General features: G+C 34.8%; 1 protein-coding gene across 1 annotated transcript in view; it reads left to right on the forward strand.

Moving 5' to 3' along the window:
* LOC144447512 (uncharacterized) overlaps nt 1-20,901 on the forward strand; it is a 26,343-nt gene continuing 5,442 nt past the window's right edge. The window contains exons 1-24 of the mRNA XM_078137556.1: nt 1-201; nt 1,560-1,715; nt 3,672-3,773; nt 5,058-5,158; nt 5,576-5,665; nt 6,325-6,444; nt 7,456-7,591; nt 8,060-8,180; nt 8,626-8,867; nt 9,423-9,463; nt 10,167-10,236; nt 10,585-10,767; nt 11,712-11,830; nt 12,677-12,840; nt 13,445-13,553; nt 14,431-14,577; nt 15,233-15,367; nt 15,879-16,004; nt 16,708-16,839; nt 17,539-17,667; nt 17,969-18,094; nt 18,576-18,956; nt 19,662-19,766; nt 20,712-20,876. Of these exons, the coding sequence (XP_077993682.1) occupies nt 1,588-1,715; nt 3,672-3,773; nt 5,058-5,158; nt 5,576-5,665; nt 6,325-6,444; nt 7,456-7,591; nt 8,060-8,180; nt 8,626-8,867; nt 9,423-9,463; nt 10,167-10,236; nt 10,585-10,767; nt 11,712-11,830; nt 12,677-12,840; nt 13,445-13,553; nt 14,431-14,577; nt 15,233-15,367; nt 15,879-16,004; nt 16,708-16,839; nt 17,539-17,667; nt 17,969-18,094; nt 18,576-18,956; nt 19,662-19,766; nt 20,712-20,876 (3,172 nt within the window). The 5' untranslated portion in view covers nt 1-201; nt 1,560-1,587. The remainder of the gene's footprint in view (nt 202-1,559; nt 1,716-3,671; nt 3,774-5,057; nt 5,159-5,575; nt 5,666-6,324; nt 6,445-7,455; nt 7,592-8,059; nt 8,181-8,625; nt 8,868-9,422; nt 9,464-10,166; nt 10,237-10,584; nt 10,768-11,711; nt 11,831-12,676; nt 12,841-13,444; nt 13,554-14,430; nt 14,578-15,232; nt 15,368-15,878; nt 16,005-16,707; nt 16,840-17,538; nt 17,668-17,968; nt 18,095-18,575; nt 18,957-19,661; nt 19,767-20,711; nt 20,877-20,901) is intronic.

Genomic DNA, 20,901 nt, shown 5'->3' on the forward strand with positions numbered 1-20,901 from the left:
TCTGCAAACAAACATCACCCAAACTTACCTAAGGCTTCCCATGGAAGATGTTGGGGTATGATCACCTATGTTGACGTGACCTGCTAATTTGGAAAAATTCCAGCAAAAAAAAACAAAATAGTATGATTATTTTGAACTAAACAAAGTACTACTGGTCCAAGAGTAGTGAGGAGATTTGAAAAACAGACAACAAAAATACAGGTGGGAACATTTCATGTTTTTTGTGACTTTAAAATCAAAGTTTAAAATCTGACCGTTCAGTAATTTTCAATGACGACAGAGTCGAGTGCATGTGAATTTGGGTTGTTTTATTTGCTAGCTTTGAAGTAGTTGTTTATGAATTTAAAACTGAAAACTTTCCACAAACTCTTATAATAGTATTCTATATTATTGTGACCTGCCTAGCCTTGTAAATTTGATAGTGATGTTTTGTTTATTTACCATGTACAGCAGAGACACACAAAAACAAGTTGGCATTATACTCTAATAGTTTGAGAGATAAGGTAAAAATAAAAAACTTGTTTATTTCCAATAACATAACTGCAGAGAATAGGATAGATATGTCAGAATTTTATGACATTTTTTTCTGCATAGTTCTGTAATTTTAGGAACAGTATTATTTCTTGGGGGAGATTTGCATTCTTTCCAAAGTATAATATGTGTTGTTATGAAATCTAGACTTCATTCAGACATACAGCTGAAAGTTTTGCATGTAGTTAGCAAAACTACTAGATGTAAAGATATTTAAGTTAAGATTAGTGTGAGAGTTTGAGACATTATATTGGAAACTTATTGTAAGTCAAATATTCTTTTTAATTGAAATGATTTTCGGAAATGAAATAAATGTTTTGGTTAAACTCGGTGCCTGGTACATCATATTTTATGTCATATTAGAGGATCAAAAAAGAACAAGAATATCAACATCATTATTATTATTATGTGGAGTGTAGGTCATAGTATAAACTGTTACATAAGTACAAATGATTGTTATATTATTTTTAGACGTACCTAGGTGGTAAAATTTTATTTCAAGTATTATTAAACAAGTGTTATTGTCTGTAAAATTTGATAGAATTATTTTCACCACAACAAGATCGATAGTAGATTCATTTATTATGTGTACCATAAACCATATTATATATAAATACAGCTCTGAAGCATGCGTACCTTTAAATGAAAACTTCCTGTGTTATCACATTGAATCCAAGGTTCTGACATCAATCCCAAGGTTGTGGTTGAGTAAACTAAATGTTTACGAAGTTCAGTACATACTTTAATGTTCAACTTCCCTTGCTTATAATGTTTACCTGCATACAATCATTAAATACTCTGTAATCTAACCATGGGTTAAAACCTTGAAGCTGTTTCTATTATTTTCATCAAGTTTCTGAAGAGTGTTTTTCATTTTGTTCTTGACCTTTTTACCTCCTTCAAGCACTATGATGGAAAAAAAAAGTTTGAAAAGACCTACTTCCATTGAACCAAACAACACCACTGAATGCTGAAAAGATGGCCTTGTCAAAATAATGAGTTTTATGTTGTGTTCTCTTGTGTTACAGGTGTGTGGGTTTGGGGTAAAAGGTCAACATGTCCATGATGAAACTGCAAAATGTATTTCTGATAGTTTTTATATCAACAACAACATTTGTTGTCGCATCTGCTGTGTCTTATTCACTGGATACATCTGGTAGCCATGTATGCTATAGAACTGTAAGGTAAGAACATTTTGTAGATTTTAGGGTACCAGACTTCATTCTTTGTTTTCTCATCAGGACACAAATGATGGGTCAGTTGATTAAAAATGTTTTTTTTTAAATGTATCAAAAATGTAAGTGTATGTGTACATTTAGGTGATACTTTCAATTTATTATTAGTACTTTTAGCAATCGGATGATTTTGAAATGACAATTAAAATCGGAAGGAAACTTTGAACCATTGGATTTACTAAAAGTTCCAAAATTTCTGCAAATGATAATTTTCATTCGGATATACCCTCTTGGGATCACCATCATACAATAAGTGACATTGTCCTGCCACAGAGGGCATCATTTTTCATTATTTTGCCAGAATGAAGAAGTATGCAGTTGGTCAGGTCATCCGATAAACAGAGATTTAAGTACAGCTACCCCCTTATGCATTACTTTCTCTTTAATATGTGACATTATTTTGGGAGCTTTTTCATATGATTATTAATATCAAATTTACATTAATTAAAGGACAAATCCACTAAATTATATTAGGCAAAAAAAAAAAAATTCTTTCTGGTCAGTGCGCGCATCACTTAAATACCTTCATGTCGGTCTTTTTTGTTTGTCCAGCCCATGCAGTCTGCAGATCAGGGGGGAAAACACAAAAGTAACCCTCCCTACTTCAGTTAAGACAACTGCAGCGCCAATCATGAACAGTCATTAACTACCATAAATAGTAGACTAAGTTACAGGTTTCTGGAGAATAAAAACAAAACAAAAATTGTGTCATCATACCATTTTAGACAAACTCAGTGTCCTGACCAGAAAAAATTCTTATTTTTTTGGCCTTATCTCTAGTCGTTTATTCAGATGACTTTAATCAAAGTGTACATGAATTTTTAAAAATAATCTTAGACATATGAATGTTTCTGGGTATATGATACATGTAGTAAAGATGATTTTGACCTTGTTCCCAAAATGGAAGTGTCTGTGTGTGTGTGTGTGTGTGTGTGTGTGTGTGTGTGTGTGTGTGTGTGTGTGTGTCTTGTGTGTATGTGTATGTGTGTATGTGTCTGCAGTGTGTGTGTGTAAAGTATTTGTGTGTATGTGTGTCTGCAGTGTCTGCAGTGTGTGTGTGTGTGTGTGTGTGTGTGTGTGTGTTTGTGTGTGTACAGTATGGGTCTTTTCACTAAAATGATCCTAAACATGTGAATTTGAGACAAGTTGAAATTCCCAAAGCGTTCATTTACATGAATCAACAAATTGAGAGAGAAAATTCCTCGGAGTTGAGTCATACAGTTGCATATAAAAGATTATTAATTAAAACCAGTGAAAGTTTTTTACACATTGTTGACCTAGATAATCTCACCTGACTTGGTACAAAATCTAAAGAACATAATAAAAAAGACTTTATTGTTACTATAGTGTCAGGCGATGAAAGACACCAACACAGTATGACCTGTATGGGTAGTAGAGCCTTTTGAATTCCTGTTTATAGGTAGTCCTTGATGCCTGTTGTTGTACACTTGTTTAGACATATTGCTTGCAGCATAGTTACCATTAGCATATCATTTGCATAACAAAACAATAGATTTGCTGTGTTTTGGTTTGCGCTGCTCTTTGTCGAACGCCTGCAGTGTATTCATCCAAAACAAGTCAAGCGTAATTAATCATTCGATTTCGTTGATTTATTGGGATGTTTTCGTTTAGACATAAAATCTGAGTTTGTCAATTAAGTAAAGTGTGTGATTAAGGTGTCTAAATTGGATACAAAATAAAGGAAAACTGTACTGTCTCATAAATTGTGGTAAAATGGTTCACCTCGCTACATCAAATTCAAAAAGAAAAGTAAAATTACCATACATGTAACTGATACTAATAACAAATCAATTGTCATAGCACAAATTGTACATATGAGTAATAGTTGACATTAAAGTTTGATAAACACGCAAAGATATCATTTTTCTCCTTTCTTCCTCCTAGTTCCCAGCAATCGTCACAAGTAACAACAGCAGAACCTTATGAACAGGTGTATTATACCTCATGTTCAGATCCGTCAAGCTGGTTTCAATGTACCAGAAAAAGGTAAAATCAACTTCTCAAACTTTGATGTACAACAATGGCAGATGAACTATCAACAAATTAACAAGGACACAAACTATATAGCTAGCCAATATAACATTCTCAAGCCAAGTTATTGTCTCCATCGTCGCAAACCACTGCCTGTTTTATGGCAACGTTTTTAATGAACCTCCCAATGTAGTGATAGGAATAATAACTCTGGTTTGCGAGAATGCCATTACTCCTGACCTACTGGTTTGTCACTACGAGTTGCTAGATAGTGACTGTTTTACACAATTAATATGTAATTTCCTGACCAGGAACTTGTTATGGATATATTGATTTTGCGCTGCTATTTTCCTTGAAGTCAAAATATACTTATCGTTGAGTTAAAATAAAAATGTTGAATAGGTTTTTTTAAAATTGCTATTGCTCTCAACTTTATTCAGTTTACAGTTTTCACATAAAACGAGTGTGTTCAGGTCTTCTCGTTATTGTTAGCCAAACATCGCCCATTCCCACAAGCCAGAGTAACAATTTTCTGCTGATGCAATGAAAAATCTCTGTTATGCACCACTGTTACGAGGCTTGTGGTTTTATGAAGATGATGAATTTCACTCTGATGCAATCAGTGTCAGGCTAGCATAATAATGATAATAATGTTGGTTTTTATATAGCGCTTTCCCACTCTGTGCTCAAAGCACTTACCTGGGATGGATCTATAGGTACACAACGGCCCTTTATACTTCCTCAACTCCCTGGAGAGCATACAATCCAATTTGCAGCCTTTTATAAGTGCATAGGATTAAAGCATTCACATTGCGACCTCTATCCTACCAGGTCCCCAATTATATACAGCTGACTGAGGCAGAGTCGTGGTTCAAATCTTGCCCAAGGACTTTCAGCCACTCAGAAAGTGAGAAATAAATGGCAGCAATGGGGCTCAAACCTGCAACCTGCAGATTCCAAGCCAGCCACTCTAACCATTCACCCATTATGACTCCACAACATACATGAACAAGTGAAACTTTAAACTACGTACTACATCAATCATCATACATGCGGCCATAACTTTAATGTGATGGTGTACATGTGTGTACACAGCTGATTCAGTAGCAGTTGTTGGAAAAACACAAGCTATCACACATAAATTAACAATTTTGAGAACTGATATAATGTTTGAGCAATCAATTTCAAGGGTAATAAGAACGTGTATTTGATGCCGAAACACATCATAATGGACATCAAAAAGTCACTCCTGTCACCAGCACGAACTGCCTTTTATTTAATATCTATCATTATTTTCAGAACTGCTTATAGACAAATTTATCGTCTGCAATACACAACAAGATACCAACAGGAGAAAAAATGTTGTAATGGGTACTCAGAGAATAACAGACGATGTACACGTAAGTATTAGATAACAATTTCTTTTATAATACAGAAATTTAGTTCCATGATCAGTTTTAGACAAAAGTTCATCATGTAATGTTGACATGCCTGTCAACAAGATAAACACAATATGAATGAGTGGTTATAAAGGAGTGATGTATGTGCATGCATGTGTGTTTTGTTGCTTTGTTTACCTGCATGTGCATGCATGTGTTGTGCACTTCAGTGTGTTTGTAACAGCCAAACAATGGTATCTGCAGTGGAAATAGCTCCCTCTAGTGTCCAAACTGTTATACATTCAATCTGAAATTAGCTGCTTTTACAGAGTACCGGTATATATATCATTATATCCATACAAAACACTGTAAATTTAACTACATTGTATTTATCAAGTCTACCACTGTCAATTTCTTTGTCTCTCTTTTCCCTGATAGCAATCTGTAACAGTTGTGTACATGGTACATGCACTGCTCCTAACGACTGTGATTGCCAAAGTGGCTACTTAGGTAGTGGCTGTAACATACGTGAGTATTATTATCATAGAATACACCTTGGTAATAAAAGTCTTTAAAAAATGTTGCTATTATTTACTTTAAGAAAACTCTCCAACCCGATGTCTGTGAAAAGTCAAGAAAAAACTAAGAGGACAAAACTTACATCCAATATGGGGGTGCCAAATTTGGTGTTGGGGAAATATTTCACTGTATACAAGACAGTGAACCTGCAGTTTTTTTAATTGTGTCAAAAAGATAAGGAACATGCTTTCATATGGTAAAATCTTGGTTAATAACTCTGATGTAGTGAATACAGCTTGATTTCTTTAGTTACCTCTATATCATTTCTTTATTCTCATTTTACATTAAGGCACTCATGATCACTCCCAGAACAACAAAATCAAAACAAAAAACATTGAATGAAAAAATTAGAAGTACATAAAGAAATCAAGCCAGTTTACGAGCCTGGGTGATCACAATTGGGCCATTTTGAACCTTTTTTAACTGAAAAATTCATCAGGAGCAATGTAACCATAGCTTCTTCTTTTTTTAAAGATTAGCGCCCTCAATGGTTACAAAAGGTTACCGCTGAGGGCGCTCTTTGGACAAATCTTTTCCTCCCATCAACCCTACCTCAATCCACTCATTTTGAATTCTAATATTTTGTTTTCCTTTATTCTCTCAACCAGCTGATTGTCCACCATTTAAGTGGGATGATGGATGTACTAAGGACTGTCAATGTAATCAGGAAACAACCATGAAATGTAATTCACTGGATGGTGCATGTACTTGTGATGTTGGCTATGAAGGTAAGTATGACCGGAAGAAAATGACTTATAAAATATGGACTGAAACAATTCTAAGGACTAATTCATTTGAACATGAACTGAACACATTATGGTCAAAAAGATTTTTGTTTAATTCATCTATATTCACTTGATCAAGCTAGTCTTGGTACTGTGCCTCTTTTTCAACTGTCTCTACAATCTTATGTCTGATTTGTTCAATTTATGATAAGCTTTACTTATAATATAACTTCTTATACAATGATTTCCAACACACTGTTCTCAAAGCACTTCCCAAAAGGGGAATTTGCAATCCAGACTGAGCATGCTAAGATGCAAAGGACTATGGGATTTTCTGTGGTTATCGTAATAACTAATCTGGAGTTACCAATAAAATAAACCTCCCACAGTGCTCAGGGTGACTATGATTTGATCTTTTGTGGTTAAAAACAATGTAACATTATTGTTTACAATACTATTTGAATAGTATTTATTATCACATTTCCCATGATGCAGCATTCAACATGGTGGGTTTGCAAGTTGCCTATTGTGACACTGGTATAGTCCAATAATAACTTTTTTTTTAAAACTTTCTCAAATATTTGAGGAGCAGTTATTGATGAGCATGGGATTTAAGTCCTCCCCCAAATTACCAGCCTGGTCCCCAATTTGTACAGCTGGGTTGATTTAGGTCACAATCGTGGTTCAAATCGTGATACTGATTCGATTCAAGGATTTTAGCCATTCAGAATCAAACTGCAGCATACAAAGCTTGCCCTTGTAATTTGCAGATTCTAAGCTGGCCACACCAACCATTTGACCATCACGACTCTATGTATTTATGTATGTAAATTTTGTGCTGTGACTATAGTAACCAATAATTGGGCTTAAAAGCCGCTTTAGGCTGATCACCACTTGATTGTAAACCAATGCCAATAATTGGTTACTTCACCATATTGAAACTATAGCTGATACTGAATGGGAGTATGTTACATATATTATCCAGACTCGTTGTGTTAACTTTACTGTTTTTAGGTGATAACTGTGAAAATCAATGTCCCAGTGATCGTTATGGTCCACTCTGTTTACATCGATGTCAATGTCAAAATCACATTTCATGTGATCATAAAACAGGTGCTTGTACTTGTGAAGCTGGCTACCAAGGTGCTTTGTAAGTTGACAATTTTATTATCAAATGGTTCTTAGAATCTTCAGAAATAATTTGCGAATGCTTTAAGTGATCTGTGCATTTCACATTTTGTCCCATTTGTTTCACAAGGGCTTTATACATACAGTTTACTGACCAGAACAAAATTTATCATGAAAGTATGTTAGTTTAGAAACGATAGCAGTGTATGGCTGATGAGGAAAGTAGTGACATTTCACATTTTGTCCCATTTGTTTTGAAAGATTAGGCAGTACACATTCAGTATACTGACCAGAACAAATTTTATCATAAAACACATCATTAGTTTAGAGAAAAACAAAATGATAGTTTTGTTTGACCAATGAGGGCAGTAGTCAATGTATGATATCCACTTGTCTGCTGCAAGTCAAAATATCACAATTATTTCACTGTATTGTTTTATACATTAACCATATTACAGCTGTCAGTAATGCCTTCTATTTGTTTTTTAAGATGTGACTTGGTATGTCCTGAGGGAACAACTGGCTTTGACTGTAATAAAACTTGTCAGTGTCAGCATGGTGGTATGTGTCACCATGCTACAGGGGAGTGTTTCTGTACTACTGGTTGGACTGTAAGTATAATTTTCATACGGCCTTAAGCGATTGGCTAAGATAATGTCATGTGGTATGCATGAGTGACCCATTGTGACCTCAATTTGCATATGGATAGCAATGTTCATCTACTTACCATAGGACACTATTACAGTTGCATGAGAACAATGGAAAGAACATGTGACTGAGAATGTGATGTGTTATTGTACACATTTTGACTGATCACGAGGGCAACAGACATACGTCTGTTTCCTCGGGGGACTGTGGGTCACCCCCAACACAGACTGTTTTCCCGAGGGCGAAGCCACTGTTTAGCCACTGAGGGCAGTAGTCAATGTTATGTATGCTGTCAGTGTACTATATTTTACCTATTCAACACCTTTGATGAGCTTTTTCACCCAGTACAGATCTTTTTAATTATGCATAATTTTATGTAACAATTTTAATTCTACTCTCAATTGACAGGGTGAAATCTGTACAGTGGAGTGTCCACCTCTTAAATATGGACCTAATTGTACATCGGATTGTGAGTGTAGGAATGGTGCATCATGTGATCGATTTGATGGTGAATGTCTGTGTGCACCTGGATTTAGAGGAGATAGATGTGATATAACATGTACTCCAGGGACTTACGGTCAGAATTGTTCATCTGAATGCCAGTGTCAGCATGATGCATACGCTTGCGATCACGTTCATGGCAGTTGTGTGTAAGTTTAATATGCAGTGAATTCGTGGTATTTGTGTAAACTGTGATATCAACTAAACCTAGTTGTTAGAGGACTTTATGCATTGAATTCAGAATTCCTCCTGTGAAACAAAGTCATATGGAAAAGCAAAGAATTGCCCTGATGACTAATTCTTGCTTGAAACAGAAGAACTACACGTAAGGCTCAGTTTTTTAGGAAAGCTGCAAACTTGTACTTTGCACAAGTTGGTAATTCGAAACAACAACAAAATATTCACATGTTCACATGTAAAATGAAACAGTGACTATAACATCTGGAAAATCTCTGACTGTGAAAGATTGTCATTGATTGGTTTAATCTGAGTCAAATATGATATTTGCATATTACTATATTGGTTATGTCCAATGAAGTATACCGTTACCTCACTATGAGTTCAGAAAGTCTCTGACCCTGAAAGACTGTCATTGATTGGTCGAATATAAGTCAAATTTGCATGTTACCATTGGTTATGTCCAATCAGCTGTACCGTTACCTAATAATGTGTTCAGATTCATCCAATGATTGCTTGTTTTACAGATGTGTGGCTGGTTACAGAGGAGAGTTCTGTGAAGTGAGAGGTAAGTATTGCCTTCTACTTTTCATTCTCACAATCCACATATATGTCTAATTGCTGGTAAAGAAGCCTGTGGTTCTATGACCATGTAATAAATACCTGCATAAGGTGTGATAATAGCACAGCAATATGTAAAATGAAGTTCCTTCAGATCTGTTCAAACTTTTTATTATATAGCCATGTAGTCAAAGTTATATTTCAAATTAAGAAAAAGTGAATTTTTCATTTTGAGTAATTGACATATTGCTATACAAAATATAAAAGTTTCCCTCCAAAACCTTTATTTTATAGTTGTACATTGTCTGATTTTTAAAAAAGAATGATTTTAAATAGTCATTTGATTATTTTGGGGTCAAAATGAAGATAAGTGGACGGTATGTTGAAATCACCAAATCGAATATAATTTTGTGTTGAAGAAAAGTTTTGATAAGTGAGTGTATGAAATGTGGAATATGCGCCCTGGAAATGAAACTCTTACATTTTTGCTGTCACTTTGTCCAAAAAAACCACAAAGTTTAACCCATTCTTAATTAAAATGTAGCGAAAAAATCAGTCATATACATTATGTATGGAAAGACTAAATGGAAGAAACAATGATAAATTGATATCAATATGATTTTAATGTGTTAGTTATGAAATTTCAGATTTTCATGGTTGTGCAAAAAATAACCATCATATTTTGAGAGTGATTTATTTGTATATTTCAGCATGTCCAGATTGGTATTATGGAGTAAAATGTGAGGACAAGTGTCAGTGTGTGGAAGAAAACGCAAAAGAGTGAGTAAATCACATTTTAAGAGTTCCAGAAAACTTACAAAGAAATATTGTTCTAATATGTAATCCTGTGATGTCAGAATCAATGTTATCTCCACAGCACTGCAGCAGGCTGGATTGTCAACCTGTAAGCATTCTTATCTCCACACAACCTGCAAAATCAGTGATGAAAACTCAGTAATTTTTATGGCTACCACATGTAGAAACTGATTGGTCGAATAAGTCATGTAATGCATAAGTTTGTAGGCGGTGTAGTGAGAATGCTTGCCAGTTTGACCATCCAACCTGCTACATAGTTGATGTAAGTATAGATATGATGTGATTGAATTGTTTTCTCTGTAATCTCCATAGATGCCATCCAGGTTCCGGTGATTGTATCTGTAAAGATGGTTTTATTGGAATTAGATGTGACCTGACCTGTCCTCATCTATTCTATGGTGAGGAATGTCAACATGCCTGTAGATGTCAGAATGGAGCACACTGTGATCATGTCGATGGATTGTGTACATGTTCTGCAGGATATACAGGGGAATTGTAAGTATATGATATAAGCAGTAAAGTGTTTCTGGCCAAGACATTTCGCTCAGGCTTTGCTGAGCTGCCTGAGCAAAACGTCTTGGCCAGAAACACTTTTCTGTTTATTCTATATGTTCAAATGAAACTGCTTAGTGTATATATGATATAAATATATGACATCATGTGGACAAGAACACTGGAATAAAATGAGAGTCATAATAGGGAACTTGCAAACCTGCCATGTTGAATGTTGCATCATGGGAAATGTGATACTAAATACTAATCGATTAGTGTTGTAAACAATGTTGCAGATACATTGTTTGTAACCACAAATAATCAATTCATAGTCACCCTGACCATTGTGGGAGGTTAATTTTATCAGTAGCTCCAGATTAGGTATTACAATAACCACAGATAATCCCATAATCCTTTGTGTCTGAGCATGCTCAGTCTGGATTGCAAGTTCCCTATTCATGGTATCTGAAATAGCAAATAGCTGTTTTTTGCGATATAGTAGTAAGTGTTTTTGTGATATAGTAGTAAGAAGTAAGTAGTTTTGATATATGGAAGCATTTTATGTCTTTGCAATTTATTTAAAACAGTTTAGTTATTTGTTATAAAATAATCCAAAGAATGTCACTCGAAGGAAAGGAAATTTAGCCAGGTTGTAATGTCATAATGGTAAATTGATTTTCCAAAACTAAAAGACTGTATCAATTTTGACTTTGTGTTCAATTTTTGTGTGTTGTGTGACATCAAATGATTAAAGACATAAACCTCAAAGGCTTCAAAATTGTGGACATGTAAGTTTGATGATCTGAATGAGTGAAAAACCTATTGTTGTGTTTTTGCTATATCTGAAAATCATTCATCTGTGTACGTAACTATTTTGATGCTTTTTTTGTGGTAGAGTAAAAATTGTAATATCCCTAGAATATTCACTAATTCCTTGTGTTTTCCAGTTGTGAGGAGCAATGTCCAGAAGGAAGATACGGATTACGGTGTGAAGGTGAATGTACTACAGAGTGTCAAAATGGTGCAGAATGTGGTCATGTGATTGGAATATGTCTATGTGAACCAGGTAGGTGATGTGCCGTGTGCCCTGTATAAAGCCAATTCGACATACCACTGACACACACAATTTTTAGTGATGCACCAAAATTTGGTCTAATTAGTATTTGGTGACTCACAAGAAATACACTGTTTTCATCATTTTGACTCACAACAACAAACTATGACTATCATTAGAGAGCACACTGGTGATGTATGATATATAATTCCATTGTAGATGGTTTAATAACCCCTTGGAGATACTTGGAAGCAAGATTGCAAAATGTGAAGAAAAAAAACTGTAAAAATGCAATTTACTCATGAAAGAAAAATGGATGAAGCGATCAGCCATATGTTAAAAATTCTTGTCCAAAATGTTCATATAAAGTTCTTATAGTACTAATTTGAAAACAATTTCATGCAAAACAAAGACCATTTCATGGAAATTTCATCCCATAATTAAAACAGGGTATTCTGTGGTACTACCAAACTATAAAGACTCTATAGTTTCAATTAAACGATGTAATGTATGTACCTCTCGCACATATTTTGTTATCATGTGAATTACATAAACAAAATATAGATATTGCTAGGACACAAGCATACTAAAATAAATGATACATTTTATCTGACTGTGAACACAAATTGACCTCACTGTCAGATGTGATAAAAAAAAATCAAACACAAAACTAATTATTTGTTTTCACAGTGTGACATTTTATGTGCATGCTCGCTATCAGTGTCTGGATTTTAATTGATTTGTAACAAAAAATGTAAGACAAAAACTCCTCATGTCGATCACCAAATTGAAACTCTATACTCTCTCTAGTTTGGTTGTAATTGGTGCATACTTTGAAACAAATTTGTTTCCTTTTAGGTTGGCAAGGACATGATTGTTCCATACCCTGCCCAGCTGGTTTGTATGGTTTGCAATGTATCGAGGACTGTCCATGTGGGGATGCGTCATTGTGCAATCATATAACTGGTCAGTGCTACTGTTTGCCTGGCTATACTGGTAGTAACTGCACTGATCAATGTGAAGTAAGTCAAAGGAGTGAATATAAATATAGTTGAGTCTTAATTATGATTGGTTGGGTTTCAGAAGACTTCTCAAATTATCAAATGTGAATGCCATGAAAATCTCTTCAGAAGCTGTGAATGCATTATGGCACAAAGAAAGAATTTGTACAGAATTCTACCAAAGTGAGTTGCCATGGATATTAATTACTATGCTTGTTTTCAAAAAACAATAAGGCAAAATGAAAAATTGTGTGTTTCAATAAGCCAACCAATCCTAGTTTAAGCCACTGACTGCAAAAGTTTTTTTAAATATTTAAAACAAAACTAGAAGAAATAAATTCTTTGTCTTCTTGACCTTCATGCACATGTTTTCTCTTTCCGCAGTGATCCCTGTACATATTTCATCAAACTATCTAAGAAGGGGTATTCTTACCTACATATTTTTTTGTTTTGGGTGGAAGAAATATTTTTCAAAAATAAAAACAATAAACAAGATAAAATAAAATAAAAATAAATGAAATAAAATCCTACCTACCCTATTCTGTGAAGTCATAATTGATATCGGAAGCACACAGTTATTTTTTTCTCGCCTTATCAACTTTTAAACTTTTGTCACACTGTGTAGGACGATATGTATGGCATCGAGTGTGAAGCTACATGTGACTGTGACCCAACTCACACTGCTGACTGTCATAATGAGGATGGTGCATGTCAATGTGATGAAGGATATTTTGGTGAGTATTATGTTCATCAATTTATAACACTGTGTACTTGAAAGGTACATCATGAGCAAGATTCATTGAGAGACATTATTACACAGACACATACATTGAGAGATAGACACTCAGACATACACAGACACATACACATGCATTGAGAGATAAACACACTCAGACATACACAGACACATACACATGCATTGAGAGATAAACACACTCAGACATACACAGACACATACATACATACATACATACATACATTGAGAGATAAACACACTCAGACATACACAGACACATACACATACATTGAGAGATAGACACACTCAGACATACACAGACACATACACATACATTGAGAGATAAACACACAAACTCATACATAGACATACACAGACACATTAAGCACATTAAAAAGAAAAGGAGCCCAGCATTTAAACTACAGAGGGTACTAGTGTAAATTGACGATATGAATGTTAGGAATCCAGTAGGTTTCATAAGTGGCAAAAGCTGAGTTTGTAAGCTTTTTACCCAGGAAAAAATACTTACATAATAACCTTGAGTAATCTATTTTTAAATGTTGATGCTTATTTTCTATAACATAAAAACTGTCTTCTGGTGTTGTTAAAAACAGTTTATTGATAGTAGGGATTTCTTGAACATTGTTATATGTCTGATAAATTATGTCATCGGATCGTTCATAAATTACCTATTTTGATGCCAGGTTTGCAGCATAAAGTATGCCTACACACATGTAAATTTCATCTTGAGCCCCTGACTTGAGTATATTATGTAAAAAAAAAAACAGATCTTAAGTTGAAGTATTATTGCCTAAATGCAGATTAAGTGTTGAAATATGTTATTTGAATCCATTAAAAAAAATTGTGTGTTGAAGGTCTACGATGTTCCAGTGAATGTCATCATGGTAAGTGGGGTCCATCGTGCGAAGATGATTGTGACTGTGAGCAGGATGCATCTTGTCGGCAAGACAACGGTGTCTGTGAATGCCCAGAGGGATATACAGGTACAAGATGTGATCAAAGTAAGTTAGATTTATTTATTAAAAGTACTTTATATATGTAGTATTCAGATGGAGTCGTGTTAGCTGCAAACAGACATCATGATTTTAAAATTAAGTTTCTGAAAATATATCTGTTTGAACCCTAAAACAAACTGTGCATACAGTTGCTATGGGCTTGATCATTGTTGCTGTGCATCCCTTTCATAGCGACTAACTGTTCAATTTTGGCTGTGCTGCACAGTTCCTATGGGCTGGGTTATTCTAGCTGTGCTTCCCTTTCATAGATAGTAAATGGTTAATTTTGGCTGTGTTGCACAGTTGCTATAGGCTAGGTTATTGTTGCTGTGCATCCCTTCCATAGATAGTAAATGGTTAATTTTGGCTGTGTTGCACAGTTGCTATAGGCTGGGTTATTGTTGGTGTGCATCTCTTTTATAGATAATATATGTTCAATTTTAGCTGTGTTGTACGTACAGTTGCTATGGGCATGGTCATTGCTGCTCTAGCCTCTGTATCCCTTTCATAGAACTAAATGTTGGTTGTGTTGTAATAAAAAAGTTTCTTTTTCAGTTGCTATGGGCTTGGTCATTGTTGCTATGTACCGCTATCATAGATACTATATATTCAATATTGGCTGTGTTGTAATAGAATAGTTTTTTTTTTTTGCCCTCCGCAGTGTGTCCACCAGGTTTCTATGGCAGAAACTGTACCAACGCCTGTCCAGGATGTACTTATGGTGGTGGGGGGTGTGATCCTGTTACTGGAGACTGTTACTGTGACCGTGGTTACTTTGGACCACTCTGTAGATCAGGTAACTTTGTAGTAAAGAATTCAACAAGTATGGTCGCAATGTCTTAGATTTTTTTTGAATGTGTATATAAATGTTGGCTAAATAGCTAAAGTGCAAAAAGTGCTCTGAGCATCCACAGTGACTGCCATGACAAGTAATGTATTTCCCAATGAAAGTATTGATGTATTGGCACCGCAGAACCAGTGACATAAACATGGGTTGTTGTGGCGTAGAACGACCAGGGTATATAATCCATATTTTCTGTTCAAACACAATAACTTGGCATGAGTGTGGTATATTGGTTTATAAATGTGAATGAAAACTAATTAATTAGCAACCAATACAGAAAATAAAAAAGTAAAGATATGATTTATTCGTCAACATTTTTATAAAATGAAAAAGTTTGACATAACTTTGTTTCATTTTATGAAAAATGTACTTTGATTTATAATACCATTAGAATCCTCTGATGAAACAAAGTAAAATAATAAATTAATACCCCTCCTTAATATGTTATGGTTTATTATTTCAGCATGTCCATCTGGTTACTATGGTGATGGTTGTCTCGATATCTGTAAATGTGAAAATGGTGTCTGTCATTACCAAACAGGAGATTGTCAATGTTTACCAGGATTTACTGGAGATTCTTGTGAAAACAGTAAGAATTTTCTTCTCCAATTTCATTTAAAATCATGCTTTTTACTTCAGTTAATTGTTTAGTTTCTGATACATACCATATAGCAAAATCTGAACTTAAGGTAGAATTTACCTCAGGGAGTAATTTCCCTGAAATGGAAAGTTTTAATGGTACATGTGTGTATATAAATCTCTCCAAATTTAATTACCATGTGACTGCTTGTTCGTAGTCTATTTGAAATACATGTAATAAAAGAAATATGAGCCCATCATCTTCGTTTCAAGGAAATTGACAATCCTTCATTTCCCCTAAAAGTTAACGTAGAATTTAGTGGCCATATTGGATTCTAAAATGGCTTAAGTTTGATTCCCCATAGAGTTAACCTAGAATTTAGTGGCCATATTCGATTCTAAAATGGCTTCATTTTGATATCCCATAGAGTTATTAAACATAGAATTTAGTGGCCATATTGGATTCTAAATTGTTAAATTTGATTCCCCATAGAGTTAACATAGAATTTAGTGGCCATATTGGATTCTAAAATGGCTTAATTTTGATATCATTTTGACCTCAATTTCAAAAACATGTGTAGTGGCAGTTGATTTTTTTTCTTAATTTTAACTGAGAATGGGTTATCTTGAACAAATTTACTGTAGAGGTTTGGAATTGTTATTTCTGAGGTACAAAAGTGTCTCAATATTATAAATTTTTTACTTTTTGATAGCCTGTCCAGTAGGAACATATGGCCAAGACTGTGCAATGCAGTGTTACCATTGTGAGAATGGAGCAACTTGTAATAACTATGATGGTGAATGTGAGTGCTCCCCTGGATGGACTGGCCCAAGGTGTACTGAACGTGAGTCTTTTGTTAGAATATACTTATATGTACTGAATCTAAGTCTTTTGTTAGATTGGCTCAAGGTGTACTATCCTATGCTCTTAAATGGCTGTGATTCTTGGGTACATTGGATCTAGATTTCATGAGTGAACAGAAGATATTTTACTATGTTTTCAGCTCAGTTACATCTTGGACAAATTGTTCATCATATCGTCATAGACAACTGTTTATAATCACTGCAGTTATTCCTGAGGAACACAGTGATAGGGATGGAGTGAGGAAGGAAGGACATGGTTCAGCTAAGACATGCAGTTATGTCTGTTCACTGTTCACCATATCATCTTGGTAATGAGCAATAGTAATCATTGTCAGTTACTCCTAATGAACTGGATGATGGGGATGGCTCGTTTGTGGTGACGGTCTCATAGGCAGCGCCCCCAGTGGTGAGAGTCTGGGTAACCAAGACTAGGGAGGGGGTTGGGCTGAGTAACATCTTTGAGAAATTGTTCACGACCTCATTGCCAGTCACATTACTGAAACATAAACATAAAAAATGTAATTTCAAATTGTTATGTATCATCAAGAAACTTTCTTTTGAGTACCAACCTTATGAGCCAATTCTCTGAGAGATTTCAATTATTTACATGTATAATACCTAAATACTTAAATGTTACTGTAACAAAATGAACAATTTGAATGAAAAACAATTTCTAACAGGTTGTATTCGTGGTTACTATGGCGAAGATTGTAGTATTGCCTGTCCATGTAAACTGAACACTGAATGTGATCATGTGACTGGAGAGTGTTTCTGTGATGATGGCTACATGGGAGACTTTTGTAAAGAAGGTGGGTGTTACTATGGAAACCTGGCAGTAGTGTCTCTATTACCTTAACAAAGCTTGTATTGCAGTCACTGTGGAAAGCCAATTATATTGACACATTTTAGACATCGACTCATTGGAGTTATGAGATTTACAATTTTAGATAGCAAAGATATTTTATATAAATCTCAAAGCCATCCACTATATCTATTTATCTAACTCCATTCTCCTAAAAGTTTTAGAGCATTATGTAAAGTGTTTTATGCAGATAGATTCTGAGTTGTGTTTACCCCATTTCTAATCAAAAGTCCATCAATTGTTTTCAGTGTGTAAACCAGGATACTATGGTTACAGATGTAGCGAAGAATGCAATTGCCATGGTAACCTGTGTGATCATGTGACAGGAACATGTAATTGTACCGACGGATGGACAGGAAAAATGTGTGATATAGGTTAGAGAGTTTATATTTTAGACAGTTAAGGAAGTTGTTGTTGTTTTTGTTTTTGAGTTGTTGTATTTCTGCCTTTAGGATAAACTCATGACCTATCACCTTTTTGCAATTATTTAGTTGTCTGGGATATTTTCTTCAAAGAAAATAAATATGCATTTGTGCACACACACATACACAACCCATAGACATGACCAGATCATTAGCTCTGCACACATACAACACAACACACACATATATATAAACATGCATATACAACAACCACACATAAATGTGCACATGCACATGCACATAAACATGCACATGCACTCACACAACTTTCTTCAGATAGACTTGCTATGTATAAATTAGTAGAGTGCAATTTATAAGAGTGTATCTAAATTTTCATGCCATAGTCTTGACTGATATACTGACAAACAAATAAAGACTTAGGAATGTCAACAAAAAATGACTTTAAAAGTATATTTTCTGTGTATCTTTATAGGTGGACCAAAACCTGGTGGCGTTGGAAAGAGCAGTCAAAGTAAAACTTCTATGATAATAGGAGTTGTGATTGCCATTATTATTCTATTGGTAATCATTGCCATCCTGGTATTCTTTGTTTGGTACCGCAGAGATAAAAAACAGAAGCACAAGGCGGACTTACTGCCTTCACCAGAACTTGACAAAGATCAAAATATTTCAGATCCATGGAATGGAAGACATAATCAGCCATACATCATGATGCATGATAACCCACTTTTTGAATCTTCAAAAAAATTTGGTGGCCGTGACCGAATAACTTCAGATGGATCAGCGGGCTCCTATACACCTAATTTGGTTGATGCTCCAATCTATGATGAACTTTCATCGTTTGGTGTAAAATGTGAGTACACATCGTTTATTTTGGGTAGATTGATTACAAATAGACTCCGCCAAGTGAAGAGTCAATGCAATAGAAAAGGGAATTGTCAAACTAGATATACAAGCACAGCAAGTTTCTACACTGTGATGCTGTGAAAAGTTCAATGCCCTCCACAACTTCCGGTTTAGCTTTTCAACACAACTCTGCATTCAGTGGGGACTATGTTGAATTTTGTTGAAAAACCATAGTGTTGACATATAAATCAATAAGAATTTTATTTACAAGCAGATTTTTTTCATAAACTACACAAATTTAATAACTATTCCTGTTTGGTGAAATTTGTAGATCAATGGAACAGATTTTGACAAAGTATGTACAGGAATGCTGGTTAACATAAAACTATAAACTTTAAATGTCTATGTGCTGAACTAGCTTTTTGGTGGAATTGTACATAATCATAATTTGACAGATTGTATTTCAGAAATGAGTTAGTTACTTGTACTCTATTTATAAATTAATTATTATCAACACCTTGAACGTTATATGTCATAGTATCCACTCATAATGGTGAATGTGTAATGTAAACTCTGTAAAAAGGCAAACATGGCGCCACTGAAGGTAGAGATGTATAGCATCGATGCGTAACAGCTTTGCAAGCTCAGCACTAGTACAAGAACAGTAAACAATGTAAATCAAGCCTTTCTTTGATTGATTTTATTCGGACAGCTCCTGAAATGGATGAGATAGATAATCTGTCACCTCCCCCATTACCTCCTGACAACGCAAACCGGTTTGATTTCTCAGGTAGTCGTAAAGGTGAAAACAGTGTAGGTGAGTCACACTCACTTATATTAAATGTATTGTCAAATAAAGAAATCGTTACAGAAATTTGATGTGCTTCATCTTGTTTTCAAATAATCTATTTCTGTAAACGTAGATATTTTCGTCAATAGAAAATTTTATATTCTTCATCTAGTTCTCAAAGACTACTGTTTACAAATTTCTAAGCCTGGTACACTGTGTTTCTAAGCCTGGTACACTGTGTTTCTAAGCCTGGTACACTGTGTTTATATACAAGATGACATTTTAGCCACTGCTTATTGTCACATTTTTTCAACAAAGTAAGTCAAAATACTTACAAGTGAGAGTTTCCAAGTTTGCAGTATTTTTCCTAACACAGTGTATGATGGCCATTTTGAAGTTTAATATGGATACATTTCCAGATCACTGAAAGTGTGCTCTATTCAGAAATATTATGTTCTGCTTGTTTTTCTTCTGAGTTTAAGTGCGAATAAGTTCAGATTTTCTTAAACAAAGTAACAACGAAATTTCATTTTTGAGAGGTATACTTCATCAGACTTTAAGATATGTCGTGTCACTCTGCCCTCACTGGCCAGCTCTAGAGAGGTTGACCAATGTGCGAGGGCGCCCCGTCATGGCGTACCTTACAGACTATATACTGCTTTAAAGGTAATGAAAAGTAAGTGAAAAACAGTCCTTTTGCAAGTTGTTAGCCATATGGGTGTCCCAGTCAACTTGAACACAGCTGTATAATTGGGGATATGTAGAAGTATATATGATGCTTTAATACTATGCACTTACAGGGAGCTGAAGAAGTATAAGGGCCATTAATGTGCTGTTATTGGTCCATGCAGGGCTTTGAGCACAGTGTGGAAAAGCGTCGCTATTATAAAAACCAGCATTATTATTATTAAATGTAAACAAAAGATTGACATATTTGAGGAGTAAAAACTGCTTATTTTTCTTGCTTCAAAGATGGTCCTTACCATAAACTGGACACACCATATTCTAGTATGGAGGATTTGAGAAGGAAGCAGGCTGCCGTTGCTGCTGAGTCACCATATTTAGAACCTACCATGACAAATCAATATGACAACATAGAACTGAAACAGAAAACCAACAATGTTCATAAACTTCAAAGTAAGTATGAAAATCACAGACACAC

Source organism: Glandiceps talaboti, chromosome 16 (genome assembly GCF_964340395.1).
Source record: "Glandiceps talaboti chromosome 16, keGlaTala1.1, whole genome shotgun sequence".
NCBI classification, from domain to species: Eukaryota; Metazoa; Hemichordata; class Enteropneusta; family Spengelidae; genus Glandiceps; species Glandiceps talaboti.